The sequence below is a fragment of the Elephantulus edwardii genome, unplaced genomic scaffold (genome assembly GCF_000299155.1).
Source record: "Elephantulus edwardii isolate Elephantulus edwardi_28Jun2011 unplaced genomic scaffold, EleEdw1.0 scaffold00205, whole genome shotgun sequence".
Taxonomy (NCBI): Eukaryota; Metazoa; Chordata; class Mammalia; order Macroscelidea; family Macroscelididae; genus Elephantulus; species Elephantulus edwardii.
Genome location: NW_006399955.1, coordinates 456,436 through 480,615, shown reverse-complemented (window position 1 = coordinate 480,615; position 24,180 = coordinate 456,436). Strand labels below are relative to the sequence as shown.

General features: G+C 35.6%; 1 protein-coding gene across 1 annotated transcript in view; it reads right to left on the bottom strand.

The window, feature by feature from the left end:
- Nucleotides 1–4,198: 4,198 nt before the first annotated feature.
- Nucleotides 4,199–24,180, bottom strand: part of BRINP3 (bone morphogenetic protein/retinoic acid inducible neural-specific 3) — a gene marked incomplete at its 5' end in the record, with an annotated part of 461,273 nt that continues 441,291 nt past the window's right edge. The window contains one exon of the mRNA XM_006897194.1: nt 4,199–5,315. Coding sequence (XP_006897256.1) covers nt 4,199–5,315 — 1,117 coding nt within the window. The remainder of the gene's footprint in view (nt 5,316–24,180) is intronic.

Here is a 24,180-nt window from a genome sequence, read left to right as displayed (position 1 = left end):
TAATATGAAAATTAAATGATAGTCATACTATATAATCATAAGATAAAATTGTCTTAGTTTAAAATAGTTTGATTGTTGGCACATTAGATAATTTTAAATGTCTTATTTCTGCTATTTGCATTTTAATTTCATCTCAAAGGACTAATTTACAATATTTGACTGCTATCTTCTAGACATCAAATTATTTGCCACGGATACTCACTAACTCATAGTTCACCAAAAGAGCCCTTGTTGATTTCATGTAAAAGAAATGCAAATGTTTGTAAAAATAAAACACTAAACATTATTTACTAAATGCTGATATAATTACAGGGTGCTCAGATTGTATTCTTTTTAATTATTAGATTAAGAAATCATGGGCAGAGTGGAGTGAGCATACAAACTTGACCACGTACACGAAGGAAAATTAAACGGAATGCCAACAATAGCAGAATGACTGATAGAATGAACAGAGAGGGCAAAATATAAACTCTCAAATATTAAAAAAAAAGTGTTCATTCCTTAAGTATTCATGCTCTAATAATATATCTTATGGTTTAGCATATTTGTCTGTTTTTAATTTACATATACTGTATTTACAGCCAAACAAAGAGAAAATTCAAGTTAATATAAGGGGATTATTCTAATTAAACCACAAGCTGCCAACTCAAACTGAGGATTTGTTGGGTGTTTGTGTGTGTGTGTGTGTGTGTGTATGTGTGTGTCTGCGTGGGCGCGCGCATGTTTTGGCTTGGCTTGCTTTTTATCAAAACTTGACAAAACGGAATTATGTACAATATATTCTTTTATTTTTCTCATTGATTTAGAAGACTTGTGTTTTGCCTTTTATAACTGAAAAAAAAATTTTTTTCCCCTACCAGTCTTGTCAAACTTTCAATTTTCTTTTTAATTGTAGTATTATCATCTGTAGCCACTATTTAGCAAGTAGATATTTTTTTATTGTTGTTTCAAAGGAATTATTTTCTGTGAATAACTAAATTTAATATTTGTGCAAAATAGAAGGATTTACAGTATTACAAGACACCTATGGTTTCTTTGAAAATACTTCTTCATATTTTAACAATCACAAGGTAAAACAAGAATGCAAAGAGAAGAAGAAAAATGAATCATCTATCATTATTTAAGTTCAGTCAGAGAGCATACCTATTTCAATATTTTTATTGAGCTAAGGAGTGACCATTCGAATAACCGTTTAACTCAATATATATATATTCCAAGATGGAACATATATGCTCATAGAGAGAACATATTCTTAATATGGTTTGATTTTTCAGAGTTTCATGTTTTTTGTTTTTTTTTCTATATTTTATTAATTTTCATAAACATTTACAGAGATTTTGGGTTTCCATTCATTCCTTGTTGCACTACAGAGTTTCATGTTTTGTTGGATTTACTAAATTTAAGATTGAAAAAAAAGGCTGTGAACTGGGTATATTAAAATGCCACAAAGAAAAAAAAAAGGATGTCAGATGTTCTATTTGCAAGCCCTTCTTCCAAATATCCTTATGGCAGTAGTCAAAAACAAAATTCTATAAAAGTAAAGAGCAGAACTTTTCAAGGTAGAGTAATTCTGAAAAATTTAAATATCTATGAAGTCTATTTTCTCTTATACTATAAAAATAAATTAAACATAAGCTTTGGTAAACATTTTGTTTAAGATAATCTAGGAAATTGCTTACTGGAAACTCATACAACATCTAATTATCCTGGATAAATAGACACATGAAAATAGTGTACTGATTATTTACCTTTTAACTCTATAAAGCTCTTCAGACTGGTTATACATACATATATTGTGTTCATGTTACATTAGGCAATATCAGGTAAAAACATTCAGAGAAAGGGACTTATTTTACTTCTCTACTTTCAGGGAGAAACTAGACACAAAGAATGGAAAGACTCACAGAGTATTTCCAAGAGAAATGAAGTAAACAAAAATATCAGGTACGAGAAATCAAAAGATAAAAAAACTCTAGATGTACTTCTCCATTTCAACATCTCTATAGCTGTAGAAACATTCTCTTTCATAAACCATCCAAGCCCAGGTGAACTGTGCAATATAATAATTCATATTGTTGGCAACATTATAAGTCCTAGGGAATTTATCAGAGCCTTGGACATGCAGTACATTCTTTACAGTGGTTCCTGGGCCTCAGAAGCTCTGGACACCTGGACATCCAAGACACTTCTACATCCAACAATCATGATTTTTAACAGAGGATGCCTTTTGGAATTGTTATCAGTGCTTTATAAGCTTGGTCACCCTGCAGATGATTTATTTTAGGTGACAAAATGTTGACTTTATGAAACTTTCAGGTATTATGAAGTTATGAGTTTCACAATGTTAGTTGACTTATGCCTCAATTTCTTAAGTGATTCCTGTTTTGCCATATGGCAGCTTTGCAAATCACGAAACTAAAAGCAATACTATGATTCATTTGAACATCGGTGGTGCAATGAAAAAAGGACAGATTTATTCCCCCAAATCTGTGCAAGAATTTTGAACTTTCATCACCTTAGTATTTAATCTTGAAGAACTTGACAAACTACTCTGCGTCTTCCCCCACCCCCCCATCAACAAAATGGAAACCATAACTCAAAATTTACTGCAGGTATATTTAAATGAAGAGAATATTTTATGATACCAGAGAAATAATTAGTGTTTAATAATCATATATATTTACTTTGGAAAAATGTAGCACAGAAGAAAAGGGAAGGGTAATTCATTTGAACAAAGTAAGAAATTCAGCTCACCAGATACTAGGCAGAAGAACAAATTTTGCATGTGGTAGATTTTCGGTAATGATTTATTGTCTGAAATGTTAACTTGTCCATATACGATTTTGCAGTTGGAAAAAAAAAACAACCCAAAACTTCAGAATGATTGTAATTTTTTTTCCTTTTTTTAAATCTCGCTTGGTCCTTCCTGCTATGCCATTGCTTCCTTTCTCTATACCCTCAGAATATCCTTGACATCCTCAACAGGAAAGCTTATCTGGGTAATAATACATTTGCTTAACTTACAAGGAAATAGTTATAAAATATCTAGACAATAGCTGTGTGATAAATATTACAAACACACTTTATAGATACATTATAGCTAAACAAAAATACAATTTAAATTCATATGAAAAATACTAATTATACATCTAATATTATGCTTTATAATTTGGGATCTCAACTTTCAAGACCCAAATTTGAACTAAAGTCAGTTTTGTACTGAACTAGTTTGTTTCTCAAAATATCTTTTAGCAAGATTAGTTTCGCTGAGAGGAAAATATAACGTCTACTTACATTTGGATTTATTTATTTGAGCATTTATTATGTTTCAATACCTTATAATTTGTGAGTTCTAGTGAAGTTATTTTACTGACAGGGACAATGTGTCAAAGAAAAGTGGGTATTCAGTACTTGAAATGAAATAATTGTGCAAAGGATGTTGATTATTGGTTTTTAGAAGGTAGAAACAGAATGATTTGGCAAGTTGCTAAGGAAATGAAGGGTTTATTTCTCCATGATAGGCTTCTAATCACGCTGATTTTTCTGTAGGTTTGCTGAAATGTTCTGATTTTAACTTTATCTGAGGATTTAAATGTTGGTATCTTGGAGAAGAGGTTTTAAATAGACCACTACATTATGCCATCTTGTAACCAGGAAATCCAACCAGTTACTGAACGTTGTACCTAGTTGGGTTTTTCCATAAAGATTATTTCAAAGGGATTTTTGATAGTTTTCATTTAAAAAAAAATCTTGTTAGTTTTCTTTTTTCATTGTGTCCTTAACCAACTATATCAAAATAGAACTCATTTCATAAGGGGTAAAAAGGAATCCCACAGCACTGCTTTTTAATAACTGTTCAGCTACAAAATTTTATTGGTATCCTTTTATGTTCCCTCTAGAGGATGTAAAGCACAAAAGCATTGCCACGGAACATATAAAATTACAAATGAAATTTATTGTAAAAAGTAGAACGTCTTCTAGACTGGTGTCAGTATTTATTTCATTCATAAACGAAAACTGCAATATAATATATTCATTGTCAGCAAGTTCATGTGTGTAAATTGCCATCCAATGTTATTGACTGATATAAGACAGATATTGAAAAGACAATTTAAATTTACTCTTCCAAACATAAACTGTTCCACAAAAGCACTGTAAAAACTCCCTCAAGATTTTGGGTTGTGCTTGACATGTATGGTTAACTACACAATTTGGTCGTGTCATAATCCACTGTGTTTGGCAATTTGGCATTAAATGCCTTCAGAGCAGACTGGATTCTCACCACCTCACTAGTAGACAGCTTGAGTCTATGACGAAGCAAGCAAGAAAAAAGATCTAGAAGTCGCTGACCAGGTGGGGAGAGTTTATTTACACGGTCTCTTATCTCTAGTAGTTGCAAAAGTGCTGAGTCCTGGGATCCCTGAGTATAGGGGTAGTCCAGCTGCAAAATCAAGTCCCGAATTGCTTCAGGGTCAAAGTGCATGCTGTAGCCAAACACTTGAATGTTATTGATTTTCATGTAGCCCAGGTTCCGTGATGGGTCAATAAACTCCAGAGGTTCGTAGTAAATGCTCTCGTTGCCATTGGGGCCGTTTGACTTGATGCGGCTCCGCAGGTAGATGTGTACTGTCTCAAAAAATGTCTTCCATTTGTTCCCCAGCGTCAGCGTCCAGTTGTAACACTGCAGGGGTAGGTCCAGTTTAGTCCGTTCCCAGTCTGGAAAACTGTTCTCATTCACAGGCATAAACCAGCTCTCGGAGTGGCTGCCCCCAAAGGGATTCACGTAAACAGCCAACACTGGTTCCAAGGTGCTGTTTTTAGTTAAGCAAATCTGTAAAGAGAGACCCAAGATCATGTGGACGAGACTGGACTTGTACTTGTTACTCTTCAAGGTGAGTAACATGCGCTTCCGCCAGGAAGGGTCAAACCAGCTGTTGAGGCGCATGTCGTTGCTAATAAAAATGGCATGGACTTCTATTCGTCGGTCTGTTTTCTGCAGCAGGTATTTCATCTCAAGGTCTTGCAGATCTGTCTCAAAGCCAATGTAATGATCCGTGGACTCGGCGACCTCGGGCTTGCACAGGCCCTGGCTCAGCATGTAGCCGGTGTTGCAGGAGCCGCAGCGGGTGCGGTTGTCTGGTGCACAGGTCAGGCAGGCTGAGGCGTCACCCACTGTGCAGGGCAGGAAGGAGGTGCACACCACCTGGTCATTGGGACATGTGCAGGAGTGCGTCTCTTCTGAGAAGCTGCCCAGGAGACCATTCTCATTGCAGTAAAGGAAAGACTGGATGCGAGAGAGCCAGTAGGTTGACGTTCTGAAAATATAAAGCAAAAAGAATTTGTTGTAAGTACAGAGAAAATTTTAATGTATTGAATAAAGGAAACCTGGTTTCTGAAAGCCGCATTATCATTTGTCATGTTAACTGCAGTTGACTCTCAAAAGAGATAGTATCTATATAGTTCAAATTAGAAAATATCTGTAAACGTAATAACTTAAAAACATCAATGTATGGGAGCTTTGATGGCCTAGTGGCAAGAAACTGCACTGCAATCCCAGAGGTGCAAGGTTCAAATTCACCAGTTGCTCTGCTGGAAAAAGGAGGAACAAACTCCTCCTGTACCAGTCAGATCTGATTTGATGGTACACACACACATAATAATAATAATAGTAATAATAATAATAATAATAAACCCAAATGTCAATGTGCAAAATTATATATATATTGTTGTTATATACTGTTCAGTTGGGATCAACTCATAGCTAACCCTCTTGTGGGTATAAATGACATCCCAGAGAACAGCTAGGATTTAAACTATGGTGGACATTGCAATTCCTTACCACTAAGCCACCAGAGCTACCCAAGATTAGATATAGGTAACTCTCTCTCCTTCTCATTGGTATCAAATGAGTTTTCAGAGGCTGTAAAATACAAGGGAGCAGACTGGTCATCTTTCTCCATCTAGGGAAGCAGTTTGTGGCTTCAAATCACTGGTCTGTGCTTTGGCAGCACAACTCCCAATCTACTAGACCCCTAGAGCTCTCTAGATATAGGTATTTTCTTATGTACCATCATCCTAACCGACTCATAGTTAACAGTCCAACTAATTTTCAGAGGCTATTAAATGTATTGGAGGAGACTTGACATCTTATGCAACAGAGTAGCAGGTGGATTAAAGCCATGTGCCTTTTGGTGGCAGCATGGCTCCTTATCACTAGGCACCCAGAGCTCCCTTATTTCAAATCAGAAGACAATATTTTTGAATGTACCAGAATGGTCCATATTTATTCTTTATTGATTATGCAAAGACATTTGATTGTATGGATAATAACAAGTTGTAAATAGCATTGTGAAGAATGGGAATCTCAGAAAACTTAATTGTGTTCATGTGAAACATACGTACACTAGGATGTTATTGTCTGAACAGAGTAGAGGAACATTTCATGGTCTAAAATGATTTAAAATCTACACATATGTGCTTCAAGGCTGTATCTTTTTCTCAATCTGTGTGCAGAGGAAATCATCAATGAAACTGGATTTTATGAAGAAGAATGTAATATCAGAATTTGAGGAAGACACATCAACAACTTGTAGTATACAGATTATATAATTTTACTTTCTGAAAATAAGGAGGATCTGAGATGCTTTGCTGCAGAAGGTCAAAGACACAGCCTTCAATGTGGATTACATATCAACATCAAGAAACAAAAATCCTCACTACTGGGTCAAAGGCAACTTAAATGAAAGACAGCGAAGAGGCTGAAGTTGTTAGCAATTTTGCCGAGTTAGGATTCATAAAATATACATTTGGCCACAGTAGTCAAGAAATAAAAACAAACAAACAAACAAACAAAAAACCCAAGTAGTGTTATAAAGGTCTGAGGTCAGGGATTTCTCCAAGGTAATGAGGAATTGTGATGTCAGTTTGAGGTTCTGACTCTATAGTACACAACAACAGCAATCCAAGACATGGTATTTTCAATTGTTGCATCAGAAAGCTGGATAAATATGGCAGTGTAAGAATCAATGCCTTTTGAGTTATGATGGTGGAGAAAAATGTGGAAGTGGAGAAAAGAGTAGAATTAGAGGCTGTATTTGATGATTACACTCAATTCAATGAAACATTAGTATTCATTAGCCTGAACAGTAATTAATAAAGGAAAGAATATGCAACTCCAAACTGTCAGTCAATGTCTTTATATACTAGAGTTTGAGCAACATTGGAAGAACAAAGGCTTACACTGAAAAAAATTTATTAAAACATTTTTTTATTTTCTTCTTGCCAATCTTGAAGAAGCTGGCTGAAAATATGTCACTAAAACCAACTACAAGTTATTTTAATAAGGTTAAATTTATTAGATTAATATTTTTTACTCCTCTCATTAGCATTTTTCTTATTTATACAGTGATAGTAGGACAATCATATTACTGTATTCCTATTTTTCTCACTCCATTTCCATCAGTGAGAACTAATAGAATCTCACTTTTAAAATATGAAGTGGCTGTTAAAGGCCTTGTATCCAGATAATGTCTTAATTTTTTATTAATATATGTGTTGTTGATTGCTGTCAAGTGGAGCACGACTCATAGCAACCATATGAACAAAAGACTTGCAGCCTTTTTATAACTATCATTTCTCAAAGTTCATAGAGTTTCCAGAGACATGTTGCTTAGGAAGTTGATGCCTAATATGTTATTTTATCAATATCTCTGATATACATCATATAATGTTATATATTATTATATATAATATAAAATTAATCACTTGCTATGCATCAGAGAGCTGGACATTAACTAAGGAGGACAATAGAAGAATTGATGCCTTTTAGTTGTGGTGCTGCAGAACTTACCATTGACCACAAAGAAAACAAATAGGTATGTCTTAGAGAGGGAGAAACCAAGTTTCTCCTTGGATGCAAGGATTTTGAAGCTCTGTCTCACATATTTTGGGCACATGTCCAAAAGGGTCCAGTACTTGGAAAGGTCATCATGCTCAGAAGGGTGGAGGGACAGCATAGGAGAGGAAGACCCTGGCTGAGAGATGGATTGATACAATAACTAGAGCAATGAGAGTAGGTGTGTTGGAGTCAGTAAGGCTGGCTCAGGACAGGGCAGGCTTTAGAGCTATTGTACATACATGACACAACTGCACACAACAACAATAACGATAACAAATTTACATATATATGTATATAAACATCTATACACATAGGGATATCAGGTGACTTTTTTGTTAAAAGCTGGACTAAAATTTCAAAGCACATGGTTTGAATCCACCCAACTCTAAATGAGAAGGATGGGCAATCCTCACCCATGAAATTACTGCCTCTGAAAACCTGCTAGGGGGTAAGCTATGAGTTGGTTCTGACTTGATGGCACACAACAATACACATATACACACACATACACATAAACACACACAGTACATAAAAATAGTAAACCCACAGCAACAAATATGCGTGTGTGTGTGTGTGTGTGTGTGTGTGTGTGTATTTGTCAAACCCTCTACTGTTAATTCTGACTGATAGCAAACTCCACTTGGTAGCCAAGGTGTTAATTTCCTTCATGAGTAAATTTCTCATCTTTCTCCAGCCAAGGCTGAGCACCTGGTGGGCTCAAATGACAGACTTTAGACTTATCAGCCTGACACATATGGCATGTTATGCCATTAAGGGTATTTGTGTGTGTATGTATATCAATAAAATATATTATATATGTAGTTTTTGTAAGAAATGTAATCCTTGAACACTTTATATTCAGAATATTTTGTAGTGTCTGTTTCTTGTGGTGTTCTATATGTGGTAGATGCCAGGGAATCTATTCTGAACTCAGAACGACCTTATGCAAACCAAAACGAAATATTGCCTCGTCCTATGCCACATTCACAATCTCCTCTGTGCTGAAATGTCTTTTGCAGTCATTTTATCAGCCTATTTCATTGAATGACTGCTTCTCTTTCTCTGATGTTGTTGTGCAGTGTAATTGGAAGCGACTTACAGTTGACTCTCCAATGAGTTTTCAGACATAGTAAATCTCATGGGAGGAGAGTAAACATCTTTCCCCTTTGAAAATGTTGCTGGATATGAACTGCATAACAATGACAGCACAATTCTTTACCACTAAGCCACTAGGTTATGGCTTTTTTAAATATTCTGATTCTTTTCTGGTGGTCTTGATTTGAAATTTATACAAAACATGTACTCAAACATCATCATGATTTTAGAGAGTTTACTGTGTGCAGATTGTAAAAAAAACTATTAATATATTTGTATATTCAATATATTCAAAATATTTTCAAACAATATTTGGAATTATATTTGGTCTGTTTATAATTATCTTTTTATTTTCTTTATACCATGAGTTTATTTTTCTTTATAATATTACTCTTCTCTTAAAGGTTTACTTATACTTGTTTATACTGTATTTCTTCCTTTAAATCTATTATCTAGTTAGTTAGAAACTTGTATTTTTACTTATTGTGTATACAGTGCCTCACAAGTTTTCAGGCAATCCTAATCTTTGCTATTTCCAGAATATTGAAAAAAATTCATGGGACAATCAAAGGACACATTGCACAGATAAATCAAAGGAAAAAATGCATAAATAAATCAAAGGAAAATTTCTCAGCAAGTGTATTTTAAAACAAAATTTAAAGCCATACACCTACTTTTTAATATAAATGGAAAGACTTATCTACAAAGTTGCAGGCTGTGCAGTTATACAACATACACTTTAACATCAGACAGCTAAGTGCACTACAAAAGCCTTTCTTTTCCACTTTCACTCAATTCACTAAAATGTTTTCTACAGATCCTGAAGAAAGGGTAAAAACAAAGAAAAACAAAACATCTTTCTCTTTCTTTCTCACACTGAGAAACACTGGCTATAAACCTAAACCTGTTCAATTCATTTCTAGATGCTTTTAAGATAAATTCTCTGAAATACTCTCTAGGGTCTGCCCAACGGTTTTGAAATTATCAAAAATGTCTGGCTCTTTGGCACTACAGGAGATAAACTTCTATGTACTATAGGAGAATCTTTACTCCTCTCTGCTTTTTCTTGTTTTCTTACCACCTTTATATCAGATTCTTTATTTATTTTTTTAGATTAATTAAAAAACTCACTGTAGGGTCAGCTATGGGTAGGTTCTGACTCAACAGCACCAATAACAACTTTTGTATTTGTAGCCTAAAAAACCCCAATAATGGTGTGCTGTAACTGTAGTACTGGAGAAAGAGTGTTTGAATATTTTCTGGACTGCTGTGGTGTAAAAAGTTTATTCAAAATGGCTTTTCTAGCCATTGAGTTTGATGGGCCATATTGATGGCCAGGGTCATATCTATCCATATGATATCCATATAGTGTATGTTGGTCTATTTTGAAGGGATCTTGCCATTAAATTAATGAAATACTTTATAGAGCCATAAATTACAGAAATAAATAGTACACATTTGTTTTTCTGATGTTATTTTTATATTCCCTTCATTTCTCCCTCTCAATTATGTTTTACTTTCATCTTTCCTTTTTTCATTATCTTTTTAATTACATTTATATCTAATATTTAGACTATAGTAGATATTGCTGTTGTTGCTGTGTACCTTCAAGTCAGAACTGACCCATACATCCAGCAGGTTTTCAGAGGCATTATATCACAAGGGAGGAGAATACCCATCTTTTTCCTGTATGGCAGAGCAACTGCTGAACTAGAATTGTATCTTTGGCCTTTTGATCAGCAGAGCAATTCCTTACTACTAAGCTAGCTATCTGTCTGTCTGTCTGTCTGTCTGTCTATCTACCTATCTATCTCTATCTCTATCTCTATCATGTTGTTGTTTGTTGTTGTCTATTGATCATACACATTATATATACATACACACACACAATTTTTTCCGGACAGAAAATGATATTTTCTTCTCCGAAACCAACACATAAATTCATAAATTCTCAGAGTAACTCAGCTCTCAGTGTAAGCTCTCATCATATTTCCTAATCATAAAAACAAAACAAAAATTAAATAAATAGACCTAAGGCTAAAGGTAGAAGTCACAAAACTAAGGCACTGAAGGAGGAATCATTTTGACATTTTAGAAAAGCAATGGCTTTTCTGCCTTTTAGTCTTTCCAATCCTTTATACATCCCCAAGGATGCATTACTGACTAAATGTATTTCGACAACTTTGGCTTCAGCTTGTCATGTAAAATATTGGTAGCTGGTATATTGTCAGAGCTCCCTTACTTGGTGATTGAACAGCCATCATGCCACTTTTTAAAGTTGTTTCTTCTTGTCTTTTCTCCCTTACTACTTACCTTTTGACTATTTTGCAATATTTCTCAAGTAATTGTGGGTTTTTAAAAAAAAATCTAAAACACTGTTTACTCTACCTTTTTTAAAAGCTGCGTGAGAATAACTAATCAACAGTAGAGAACAGAATGACTTTAGGATTGTCTAAGAGATCTCTAATTGTCCTAAAAGATCATTCCTTTTCTTTCCTATAATGTACTATACAGGATAGAGCAGGGTTTAGGGCTGTTGTACATAGGGTTGCTATGAGTTGCAGGTGACTCCATGGCATATAATAACAGCAACAACAACAACAAAGTAAAATACCACAGCTCTTACTTTATTTTGATATGTTAAACACATTTAAAAGATACCTATATTCAGAATTTAAAATTGTTTGTATCAAGTTGTATTTTGTCTAAACAAAAACAGAACTACTTCCAACTTAGAGCAATTCTGGAGGACAGAATTTAAGGGCCTATGACATTTCCCAAGCTATAAGTCTTTATTGAAAAAAAACTTGCCTCATTGTTTCCCCACACAATTCTTAGTGGGTTCAAAGTTCTAATCATTTAGTTAGTAACCTAACATTTTGCCCATTATGCCATGGTCTAAATATATTCCTTGGAATTCAATCCCCTGCTTTGTTTTCAAAGGGATTTCTAGCACAAAGGCTGTGAGACTCAGGGGGTTTGAAATCATCAGCAGCTCCAAGGGTACATACATATGAACAATCTTCTCCTGTATGATTAACTGCCTCTGAAAACCTACTGTAGGGTCAGCTATGGGTAGGTTCTGACTTAACAGAACCAACAACAACTTTTTTATTTATAGCCTAAAAAACCCCAATAATGGTGTGCTGTAACTGTGGTACTAGAGAAGGAGTATTTGAATATTCTCTGGACTGCTGTGGTGTAAAAAGTTTATTCAAAATGGCTTTCCTAGCCATTGACTTCGATTTGTCATGTGGATGAGCAGGGTCGTATAGATAGTGTATGTTAATCCTTTTTGAAGGGATCTTGCTATTTAATTGAGCAAATTCACCAGCAGAAATTGGGAATCTCACCACAAGCAAAGAAGAGGCAGGAAATGCAGAGTGCTCTTCATTCAGGGTCAAAGATTCTTGAGTGCCTCTCAGATTGAGGGCTATAGAAACATCATAAACAGTTGAACCAGAAGACTTGACACACAATGGAGACAGAGCTGATTTTGGGACTGCTACCCCATGGGATTAGAGTTAAGGGCCTTTGCCCAAGCTTAATGGCATACTTAAAAGAGCTATACATCCAAGCAATGCTGAAAGACTAAAGTTCCCGAGAGCACATTTTGGAAACTATCTTGAGTGATTGTATACTGCTATAAAACTTATACTTTGATTTTCTTAATAAACATTATCTTGAGTATGATTCTGTGTGCTCTATGAGCTATTACAATAGAGTTCAGACCCAGAAGGACAGTAAGATTGGTATTGGAATTACTAAAAATAGGTGTGGGAGCATGGGAAACAGAGCTGATTTCATGGGAACTGGTCTTGTGTTGTGACCATGGGGGAATGGTCTGACCTCATGGGAATAGGTTTTGATGCTGTTGGCAGGGACAGTTCCTTTTTGTGGAGTTAATGGTCATTGAAGTTCACCATCCCTGTGTTTCCCATGTTCTTTTAATGAATATCTATCTATCTATCTATCTATCTATCTATCTATCTATCTCAAACAAACAAAAACCCCAAAACCAAAAACAACCAAAAAAAACAAAAACAAAAACAAAAAAAACCAACAGAAAAAACCAAACAGATCTGTCCTAGACAAAGAGAAACCAGGGAATTCCTTAGAGGCAAGGATGATGAAACCCTATCTCATATACTTTAATTATGTTATCATAAAGGGATGGTCCTTGAAGAAGAACTTCATGCTTGAAAAGATGAAGCAGTGAACGAAAGAAAGGAAGACCCTCAATGAGATAGATCGACACTACAATTGTAGCAATTCAGTCAATAGTGCTGCAGATGGTGATGTTGGCTCAGACTAGGGCAAGGTTCAGAACCATTATTCAAAGGGTTACCGTGAGTCATAATTGACTAGATAGCACATATGAATAACAACAATAGTAATGAGTCAGAACCTACTTGAAGACAGTGAATTCGAGGTTTTGTTTTCTAGAATAACAAGGCAGCACATAAACATGTGCAAATAATCATGAGATGCATAGGTCTCATGACCTCAGACAAGATGGAGAGTAAGAAGTCAATTCTTTCACACATACGTATTGAGACTCCAGCTATGTATATACATGAATGTAGCAATGACTTAAAGAATCTGGACTCTTTTTTTTTTAACTTCCTGGAGTTGCAAGAACATCCATACACATGAGAGACTGGTAAGTCCTGGAACAACAAGTCTTGAGTTGCCAAGACATCTCCCAGACCTTCTGTCATGCATCTCTTCACTTGTATCCTTTCTCGTTTTCACTCACTCACTCACTCACTCACTCACTGCCACTGACTCAGAACAGACTCATAACTGACTTTTCATTGAGATTTTGAGGCTCTTACATCGTACAAAAGGGGACTGTTCATCTTTCTCCTGGGGATTGACTGGTGAACACAAACCACTAGAGGAGGATGGCCTCTGGACTAGCAGCTCAACTTCCTATGGCCTATGTCACCAGTTTTGTGAGTCATTCTAGCATATTATTAAAGCCATGGAAGTCAGTGAAAGCAAGCAAGGAAATTAGCATTTACTTATTTGGCAGGGATGGAAGAGCAGAGTCTGAATCTGTGAAGCCTGAATACTGGTGGTTAAGGTTAAAGAGAAGAAATGCTACATGAATGGCTTGGGACAATATAATGAGGTGAGAAATTAAAGAGTTTTAGTTATCTTCACATTATAGAAATTAGCCTTACTTGACTATTATAGATGCACCAGATTTTTAAAATTTTAATTAAAATTAATTTTAATTATTTTTAAAATTTTAATTTTATTAATAATTTTGTAACTGCCTATTTCATATAGCTATCTCTATCTATCTATATCTATCTATCTATCATCTATCTTTCTATGTCTAAAGTGAATCATCTTTGACGTTCACCAATTGCTAGGTGGCAATATGAAAGAGTGTGTGTATAAACATCTCAGAATGAGGTTTGTCACTTTCTCCATCCCACCAGATTTAAATTAAACTGGTTTAGCAGCAGAAGATAGGGATTCTCATAATCAACAATGAAGAGGTAGCTAAGAATAAAAGGCAAGTCCTTTGAGGTCAGAGACTCTGAATTCAGTGAGAGTGGGACTTGCAAAAGAGTAGAGTAGCCAACAGCAGAAAAACAGAGACTGGCATGAGACAGAACTGATTTGGGACTGGTGCCCTATGGAGCCAGAGTCAGAGACCTTCGCCCAAGCATGCTGGTGGACTCGGTGGAGATATCGTCATTGGCAGGATTAAGAGAAATTTATGCGACTCTGGTGGCCTGCTGGCAAGAAGCTGCATTTGTGTTTTGAATCCATTAACTGCTCCACTGGAGAAGAATGGGCAATCTCCTCCCATGTGATTAACTGCCTCTGAAAATCTACCAGAGGGTTAGCTAAAGGTCAGTCTGAGTCAACAGCACACAAAAACAAGAGAGATTTATGCTAATGTTTTAAAGCCACAGATATAAAGAGTAAAGGATCCATTAGTATGATTGGGAAGCTATCCTAAGAGAGGAATTATATCATACTATCAACGTGAACTGTAATGAACTGCCTGAAGTACAGGCTGGATTTAGAAGAGGCCGTGGCACTAGGGATATTAAAGCTAATGTCAGATGGATCTTAGCTGAAAGCAGAGAGTACCAGAGGGTTGGTATCATCAGCTAATGGTCTAAATTTCCAAATATTCAAGTGAAATTTAAAATCTTTCAAATGAAAAAAAAAATCTTTCAAATGTATAGATTTTGGCCTTCTATAGGATAATTCACAGCTACTTACTATGTGTCAGAAAGATGGACAATAATTAGGGATGATAGAAAGAGAATTGATGCCTTTGAGCTGTGGTGTTGGAGAAGAGTATTGAATATACCATAGACTGCTAGGAGAACAAACAAGTTCATCCTGGAGAGGGTGAATCCAAGCTGCTCCTTGGAAGCAAGGATTCTGAAGCTTCTTCTGAGATACTTTGTACATGTTGCAAGGCGGGATCAGTCCTTAGAGAAGGATGTCATGCTTGGGAGGGTGGCAGGACAGCGCAGGAGAGGAAGACCCTCGATGAGATGGATTGATTCAGTTGTGGGGGTAATGGAGATAGGTGTGTCTGAGACAGTGAAATTGGCAAGGAATAGAGCAGTTTTGGGGGCTGTTTTACGTAGGGTTGCTATAAGAAACAAGTGACTCAATGGCACATAACAACAACAACTTCCCTAATAAACCCCATCACCAAAGGTGTGTTTCTGTGAGGCCTGTGAAGGTATTTTAGTAGAAAGACTGATGTCAGAATTAGTAGAATTAGATGTAGTAGCATGAAGCCCATGACTAGCCTTACGGGATTGGTTTTATATAGTAGGTTTTACTAATGCAGACTCCTTTTTGAAGTTAACAGAGGTCAGATCCAATCATCACCGCATTGTCTACCCACTTTTAATATATGTGACATATAAATAAATTTTAATTTAGAAAAATTTAATAGAGACAACAGTTCTGCAGGAGAAGCATCTAAGACTTGTTTCCCTGAAGATTACAGTGCAGAAAACAGTATAGTAATGTTCTCCTCTTTTACTTAGGGTCACAATGAGTGATCAACTCACCAGCACTTAATAACAACAAGATTAAAGATATGATTTATAATGATAAACAAATAAACTACAAACTGAATATGTGAAAAGTTGTTTTTTTGTTTTGTTTGGGTTTTTCTGTTGTTGTTCTGAAAGTATATGACATTATTCTGGATACTTATCTGGTACTTTGTCAATAAATATTTACTAATAAAAAGAATAAAGACAATGAGAAAAGGATAAACAAGTCAAAGTGATGAAGAGATTGAGGAAGGAAGAATAGACAGTTTAGGGACTATAGACAACAAAATAATGGCAAATGATATTATATGGAACAACCAAGAATATCATGGGACTGGAAGAACTGGATGGTACTTGGCTATTACTGAACATTTTTATTATGATTTAGAAGAATTCTGATCAAAAGAGTTAGAAATGCAGCAGAACAGAATTTAATATCATTGCACAAAACAATTTCTAGGGCTACTGGGGCTCAATATTACTATCCTGAAGCATCTTTAAATCAAACAACAAACCACAATATCCCTTAAAGTCCTCTCAAACAAAACAGTAGCTTAGTTTAATTAGTAAAGAGTATCTTCCTTGAACATTGTGCTCTATAAAAGAACCATCTTTACAGGATTAAAATAGCAATAAACAAAATATTAGATAAGGAGCCTGTGGTGCCTTTGAGTTGATGTTTTTAAGGAGGAGATAATTTAGAAAAGGAAACTGAGAATGATTGCAAAATGATTAAAGTATGTAATCAATGTCACTAAATTATATGTGCAGAAATTGATAAATCAGTGGTTTAATTGTATGTGTTTATGACAATAATAAAAAGTATCATTAAAATACAATGGAAAAAAACTCAAGGAGTACAGAAACTTCTTAACAATCTTCAAGGAAATTTTCTGCTTTGAAAATAATTTCTAAAATACATATTACAATAGAATTATTGTAAAAATGATATGGCAGTAGGGATATTTGCTCACCTTCAAAAGAGGGAGAGAAAATCACAACTAGCAACAACCCAAAGTCAGTTCCTAGATAGCAGAAGTCTCATACACCATTTCTCTACAGACTCAGTTGTCTGACACCAGTCTTTCCTTCCACAAAACCTTAGTGACCTATAAGCAGCTGACTATCTATCTACCAGAACTCCATTTACAGATATATGGTTGTTGTTCTTCTGTGCTGTTGAGTCAACTGTGACTTATAGTGGCCCTACATACAATAGCTCTGAACCCTGCCCTATCAGGAGCCTATCTCACTGTATCTGACACACCTATCCCTATTACTCCAGCTACTATGTTAACCCATTGCATGCACAGTTCCCTTCCCATGTGCTGACCTCCATCCTTCCAAACATGTCCTCCAAGGACTGGCTCCTCCTGGCAACAAGCCAAGTATGTGAGCCTGAGCTTCAAAATCCTTCCCTCAAAGAAGCAACTTTGTTTCACCCTCTCCAGGACAAACTTGTTTCCTTTTCCAGCACCACAACTCAAAGACGTCAATTATTCTACTATATTCCTTATTTATTGTCCAGCTCTCAGACATATACATAGTGAGCAATTGCGAAGACCATGGCCTGGATCAAGCATACCTTAGTCTCTAAATTTATATCATTACTCTTTTGCACTCTCGAGATATCCTTTACAGCATATTTTACCAATACAGCTTATCTTTCAGTTTCTTGACTACTGATGCCAAGGGTGTTGATTGTGCATTCAAGCAAAAATAGTTTCACATTAACGGCCTCAATTCTTCACCATTTATGAGCTCCTGGGAAGTCAATGCTTGCACTTTTTTTTTTTTAACACTTACTAACCTGATACCCCACAATTGATAGAGGATCCACACCCATCACTCACTAATCTCTAACACTGGCCTCTGTAATACTCACAGTCACATGAGTCATTTCCCTGAGTAGTTTGCGTTTCTGTGAGACCTTCCCGAACCACAGAACCCAAGGGACATAGAGAAGCAGGGGAACTGAATAGAGGAGGAGCCGTTGATGTCAGAAATGGTGGAGTGTTATGGCAGATCAAACACTTGAGTCATTTTCAACTTTTACCTTTTGGTAACTAGCTAGCCTGCTACAATCTTAGAATGGATTGTAAATGCATCTTCTCTCACTATTCTTTTTTCACTATTTTAATTGTAATCAGCCAACTAGACTCCTGGCTCAACTTTAAATACTGTAAGAAATTCTTAGAGTTGTTGTTAGGTGCCATTGAGCAGACCATGACTAATAACTCTACGGACAACAAATATGAACCTGTCACTATCGTGCAACATTCTCATTATCTCTATCACGCCCCATTTCTTACAAAAGGATCCAAAAATCTTATTTTAGAGTATGCAGCACTAGAAAACAGTCATAGTAGTTGTAAATCCCTATATGTGTAAATAAATCACCAGAAACAGTTGTTAGAAGTCCCTTAAGTGCCAGCTAAGGAGCGTTGATGGTATAATAGGTTGCATGTGACACTGCTGATCAAGATCAGGAGTTTAAATTCACCATCTGTGAAAGAAGAATTCTTTCTAAAATTTACAGACTTGGAAATCTGATGGTTGGTAGTCATGAATTAGAATTTATTCTACAGCAATGAGTTTGATGTTTTCCTTTTGGTAAGTGCCAACTAAGCGCTAATATAAAAGAAAATAGCCAAAAGAAAAGAGTTTCAATAGAAGGATTTGGATTATCACACATTTGGGATCTGAAGGACATTATGTATAATTTGCAAATAATTTAAAACAAGCCAATTGCTAAAGCTCACCTCACTAAGTGCATTATATCAAGTTCCAGTAATATTAACTAACTGTTAAGTAACTAGTTAATTCACTATACCTTCTGCCATACATTTTGTACTGTTATTTCATTTCTTAAAAAAAGCTTAAAAAAGCTTATAATTGCTAACTTTATTTTAAACAAATAATGAACAACAAAACTGATGCTCGATCGTTCCAAATTACATCTCTCTCTCTCTCACTCTCTCTTTCTCAAACTCAAACTCAAACACCAAAAAGAGCTGAATTTTTAAAATGTTGTTGTTATGTGCCGTCGAGTCGCTTCCGACTCATAGCGACCCTATGCACACCAGCTCTAAACCCTGTTCTATCCTGCGCCAACCGCACTGCCTCTGACACACCCATCCCGATTACCCCAGTCACCGAATCAATCCATCTCATAGAGGGTCTTCCCCTCCTGCGCTGTCCCTCCACCCTCCCAAGCATGATGTCCCTCTCCAAGGACCCGTCCCTCCTGGCAACATGTCCAAAGTATGTCAGACGAAGCCCTATTCCACCATGGATCAAAACCACACTGCCCCATTTCTAAGAGTTGCAGTTGATTTAACAGCAATTAACAACCACAACATCAGGTTTCTCAGGCAATAATTCTTTAGAGGAGGCCTATGACCATCTTTCTTTTTCAGGGTAGATCCTGGGTTCAAACCACTGACCTTTCATTTAGAAGCACAATACTTAACTCACCATAGTGCCAAATACCCTTAGAATAGTGTGAGTTGTGCTTAGATGAAAACTGGAAAAAAAAAATACACTTTTACTGTCATAACAAAAATGCATCAAGGAGAAAAATATTTAGTTACAATATACTTTATAGACTCTTGAGAAATTGAATTACATTGGTTTATGACTGTCTTTTGAAATTAATAAAGTCTGACCTGTGTTTTTATAACTTAATATACACATTTTGTAGTCTGTGATTTAATAATCTCAGCTATTAAAAGGGGATATTTCATAGGATTGCTGTAAGAATAAAAAAAAAGGACAAGCAAAAAATTTAAAAGACTGAGTAAGGACTTCACAGTAAGTCAATAAGTTTATGCTCTTACTCCTATTGTTGCTTTTAGATCTCATAATGTTGGCTACAACTCACAGCAAACCTATGAACAGCAGATCTGAACCTTGTTTTATTCTGCACCACCCTCTTGATCTTTGATATGCTGGAGTCTATTGTTAAAGTCACTGTGTTAATCTATCATAGCGAGGGTCTTGCTCTCTTTCACAGACCCTCTACCTTTTCCAGCATGACATCTATTACTATTAAAACCTTTTAAAGAAATGCTATGGTGTACAATTCCTACATCAACTTGCCTTTTTTTAAAAAAATCAAGATATGGAGAATTTCATTTTCTTCTCAAAATTCCATGCATTCCATGCATAAAATTATTTATCTCTGAATTTCACCTTTATTAAAACAGGCATGGTTTTTGGTAACATGATTAATACTACAAAAAATTGTTTGCATGGCCTCGTTGTGACAGTTTTAAAACCTTCAAAAGGATAGTGTTCTAATTGTGGCATATATTCTAGATTTGTAAGAGTTTGTGCAGAGGTATTAGGACATGTGGTGACATGAAAACAATTACCTCCTCCAAAGGTTAAATCCTCTTTGAGCACTAATAATCTTATTTCAAAGGTCCCTTATCCCAAACTTCTAATCCTTTATTGCTCTTCAAATATGTGCAATGTGGAACCAAATTTTAAAACCTAAACAATATACTTTCAGTATCTTTTTTGAAGTTAAATGTTATTCTTTTGAGTAGGCTATTTCATTTCATCCTTCATAGATTTGTTCTTCTCAGACCCTGATATTATTTTAAACTAAATATAAATTTAGGATTAAGCACCCATAGTCATTTAAACAATCATAAGCTGATTATTAGCTCGGTCACAGATAGATAATACCAAATAATAGTCTGTCACTCTTCCTTTCCTGGATTTGCTACTCTGTTCATCCTCACCTTTGCAGTGCTGCCTGGGATTCTAATAGCACTTTCCCCTAAAAGTGCAGTTTCATTCTTGGAAAGGTTTTTACTTTTTTAGAAAAGTAACTGCTACAATGAAATATCTCCCTGCTATATGTAACATGTAAACAAAGAAACATTCTCTTTTCTCTCTCTCTCTCCCTCCCTCTCTCTCTCTCTCTCTCTCACACACACACAAACACACGTATAATGCAAATAAACACATATTTTAACTTGTAAACCTGAACTGAAATGTTTACAAAGAAATTGACATTGAGCTGGTAGATTGAAGGCGTTTAAGACATAATGTTTCAAATAACAATGAGATGGATGATGTGTAAAATACATTTCCAAACAAACATACACTCAAACATGTGTTTTGACTTGCATAGAAGGAGCAGATACAATGTGCAAATGTCCCAGTGCAACTTCCGTCTGCTCCATAAAAAGCAACTGTCACATCAATAATATCCATAGTACCAAAAAAATACCTACATAGCCATACATGCCACCCTCATGTTTCTACACCTATTTCTACAAATCATTGGTTTCAATGTTCATTGTTTCAATGTTCAGAGACTTTACTCAGAGTTGTGGGCTTTTTTAGAGAAATGGGTTAGTGGGTTTAGTAAACAGCAGCGCCAAAATAGGTCTATATTAATACACAATTCCCCAATTAGTTCACACAGCTTTTCAGTCAACAAGTATAAATCTAGGTTCAACTTAGTAGCATAAGAAAAACCTCTGGTTTCCTCAATCAATCCAGCAAGTTTTGACTCACAGAAGTCACAAGTAAGTTTTTCATTAAGTTATCCAGAAATAAAAACTTTAACTTTGGCTTTATCTCAAAGGTTTTTGTTAAGCTACACCTAGCCATACTCCCTTCTCGGCTACACCTTGCCATAGTCCCTTCACAATCTCTACAGTCTCTTCACAGTGTGTAAAATCCTCTCTTATCTTGTTCAGCTGTTGATGATTTGTAAGACAATGTGTCCATTGTTAATGTAGCTGGAAATCATTTTCCCAGTGAGTGTAATGCAATGGATAGAAAAACCCATTTTTTAAAGTAATGAAACCACAACTTGAATTCAAATGTCAACAATTTTTGCTGGTAAATTATGGGAATTGAATATATCACTTATATTTTAAATAACCCTTACTGATGAATCATGGAAACACTACTTTCCCCAACCATTATTTCATCTAATCTTCATAACACTCACTACTCTTTGTTGTTGTTATGCAACTTCAAGTAAAAACTTATTGAAAGTTGACCCTCTAATGGGTTTCCAGAGATACCTTTTCTAACCATAGACTTTAGCTTTCACTATATGGCTTTACAGTACTATACAACTGTGGTAAGTTTGAAGCTCACCAAGAGGTTTGCATCAAGGCTCTATTCTGTCTTCATGTCTATTGAACTTGTATGCTGAGTAAACTATTCAAGCAGCTGGACCTTATGAAGAAAATGTGGCATCAGGATCAGAGGAATATATATCAACAATCTGTTATGCAACACAATTTTGCTTGCTGAAAGCAAGAAGAATTTGAAATGTCTGTTATAGAAGATCAAGATTACATACAGCTTTCAGTATGATTATTTCTCAATATCAAGAAAACAAAATTACTCACAACTTTACTAATGGACAACATCATGATAGATGGGGAAAGTTTGTTGTTTTAACAATTTCCTTTTACTTGGATCCACAATCAACATCCTTGGTACCAGCAATCAAGAAACCAAAGGATATGTAGGATATGTTACATTTAGAAAAAATAAATTACTTTCAAGGACTTCTCCAAAGTGTTAAAGAGCAAGGATGTCAGTTTAAGGACTAAGGTGAACCTGACTGAAGTTTCGTTTTTTTATGTACTGTCTAGTTGAAATCAAACCATAGCTGAACCTCCAGTAGATCTCCAGAGGCAGTAAATTGTAAATGATATGCACGATGGTTTCTCATCTTTCTCCTGTGGAGTAGCTGATGTACTTGAACCAAATGTCTTTGAGTTTGCAGTGTAGCTCCTTACCACTAGGCCACAAAAAGCTCTAGTGTTTCATTTTCTTCCTATACATTAGAAAGGACAATGAATAAGGATGACAGAAGAATCAGTGATTTTTAGTTGTGGTGTTGAAGAATACTTATTATAGAATGTACTGCCAAAAGAATAAATATGTCTTGAAGAAAGTGAAAGAAGGGTGTTCCTTAGATGAAGATATAGTGAACTTTCATCTCACATACTATGAACATTTTGTTAAGAAAGGCCTGTCCCTGGAGACATTAGTCATACTTGAGAAGGTGGACAGTCAATGAAAGAGAGGAAGACCTTCTGCAAGGTGGATTGATCATACAAATGGGTTCAAGTATAGCAGACACGAGGGTGGCACAAAATAGGGCAGCATTAAATCCATTATGTATAGGGTCTGAGATAATGAGTATATTTTATATGAAAACATGCAAATAAGTTGTGTTTATTTACTGATAATATAATCCTCAAGGAGTTGCTTGCTAAACCAATGGCCATGTTTCTCTTGCATTTCAAATATAACAGCAACTCCTCAGGAGAAAAGGATGACCATATCCTATTCTGAGATTTAAAGCTTTGAAAACCTACTAGAGGGTCAGCTATGAGTTGGTTCCAATTTGAAGGTAATATGAGATTAGTAACTAGAAGGTTAGTCAGGTTTGTCATGCTGCGATGCCTAACTTAAGCAGGATCAGAGGCAGAAATGGGAAATCATGCTACCATCAAGAAAGAAGAACCAGAGAGCCATTTTGGTCCAGTAATTCCTCTACAAGACAAAGTGAAATGAAGAAGCAATAACAGTAGCAACAGAGGAGGTATAGAACTGGAAAATATGTAAGAAAGAGTTGAATTAGAAGTAACATATAGAAGAGCTAGAGTTTAGCTCCTGAGCCTAGAATTACTGTTATAGTTGACAGTGTCACAGAGTGATAAACATAATTAGCAAAACTAAGAGAACTTTCTAACATTGGCCCTGAACCAAAAGTAAGTGTCAATAGCTGACAGGCTAATTTTCAGAAGAAAGATTACTTGTGAATATGTCTAACAAAATAGTTGTCCTGAATGAAGATTTGTATCATGAGTGTTTCTCACCTAAAATGTGACCTGCTACTTCTCTAATAAACCTCATGACCGAGAGTATGCCTTTGAGTTACATAGCCATTGTAATGGATTAATGATCTTAATAGTATGGACATCATGAGAGGAATGATTACTATTGGTCAAAGACTGCAGTCTTCAATGCAGATTGAAGGTAAACATCAAGAACACAAGGATTTCCACCACTGGACGGACCAATTGGCAGCATAAGTATGGATGGTGAAGAGACTGAGACAGTTAACAGTTTTAGTTTGCTTGG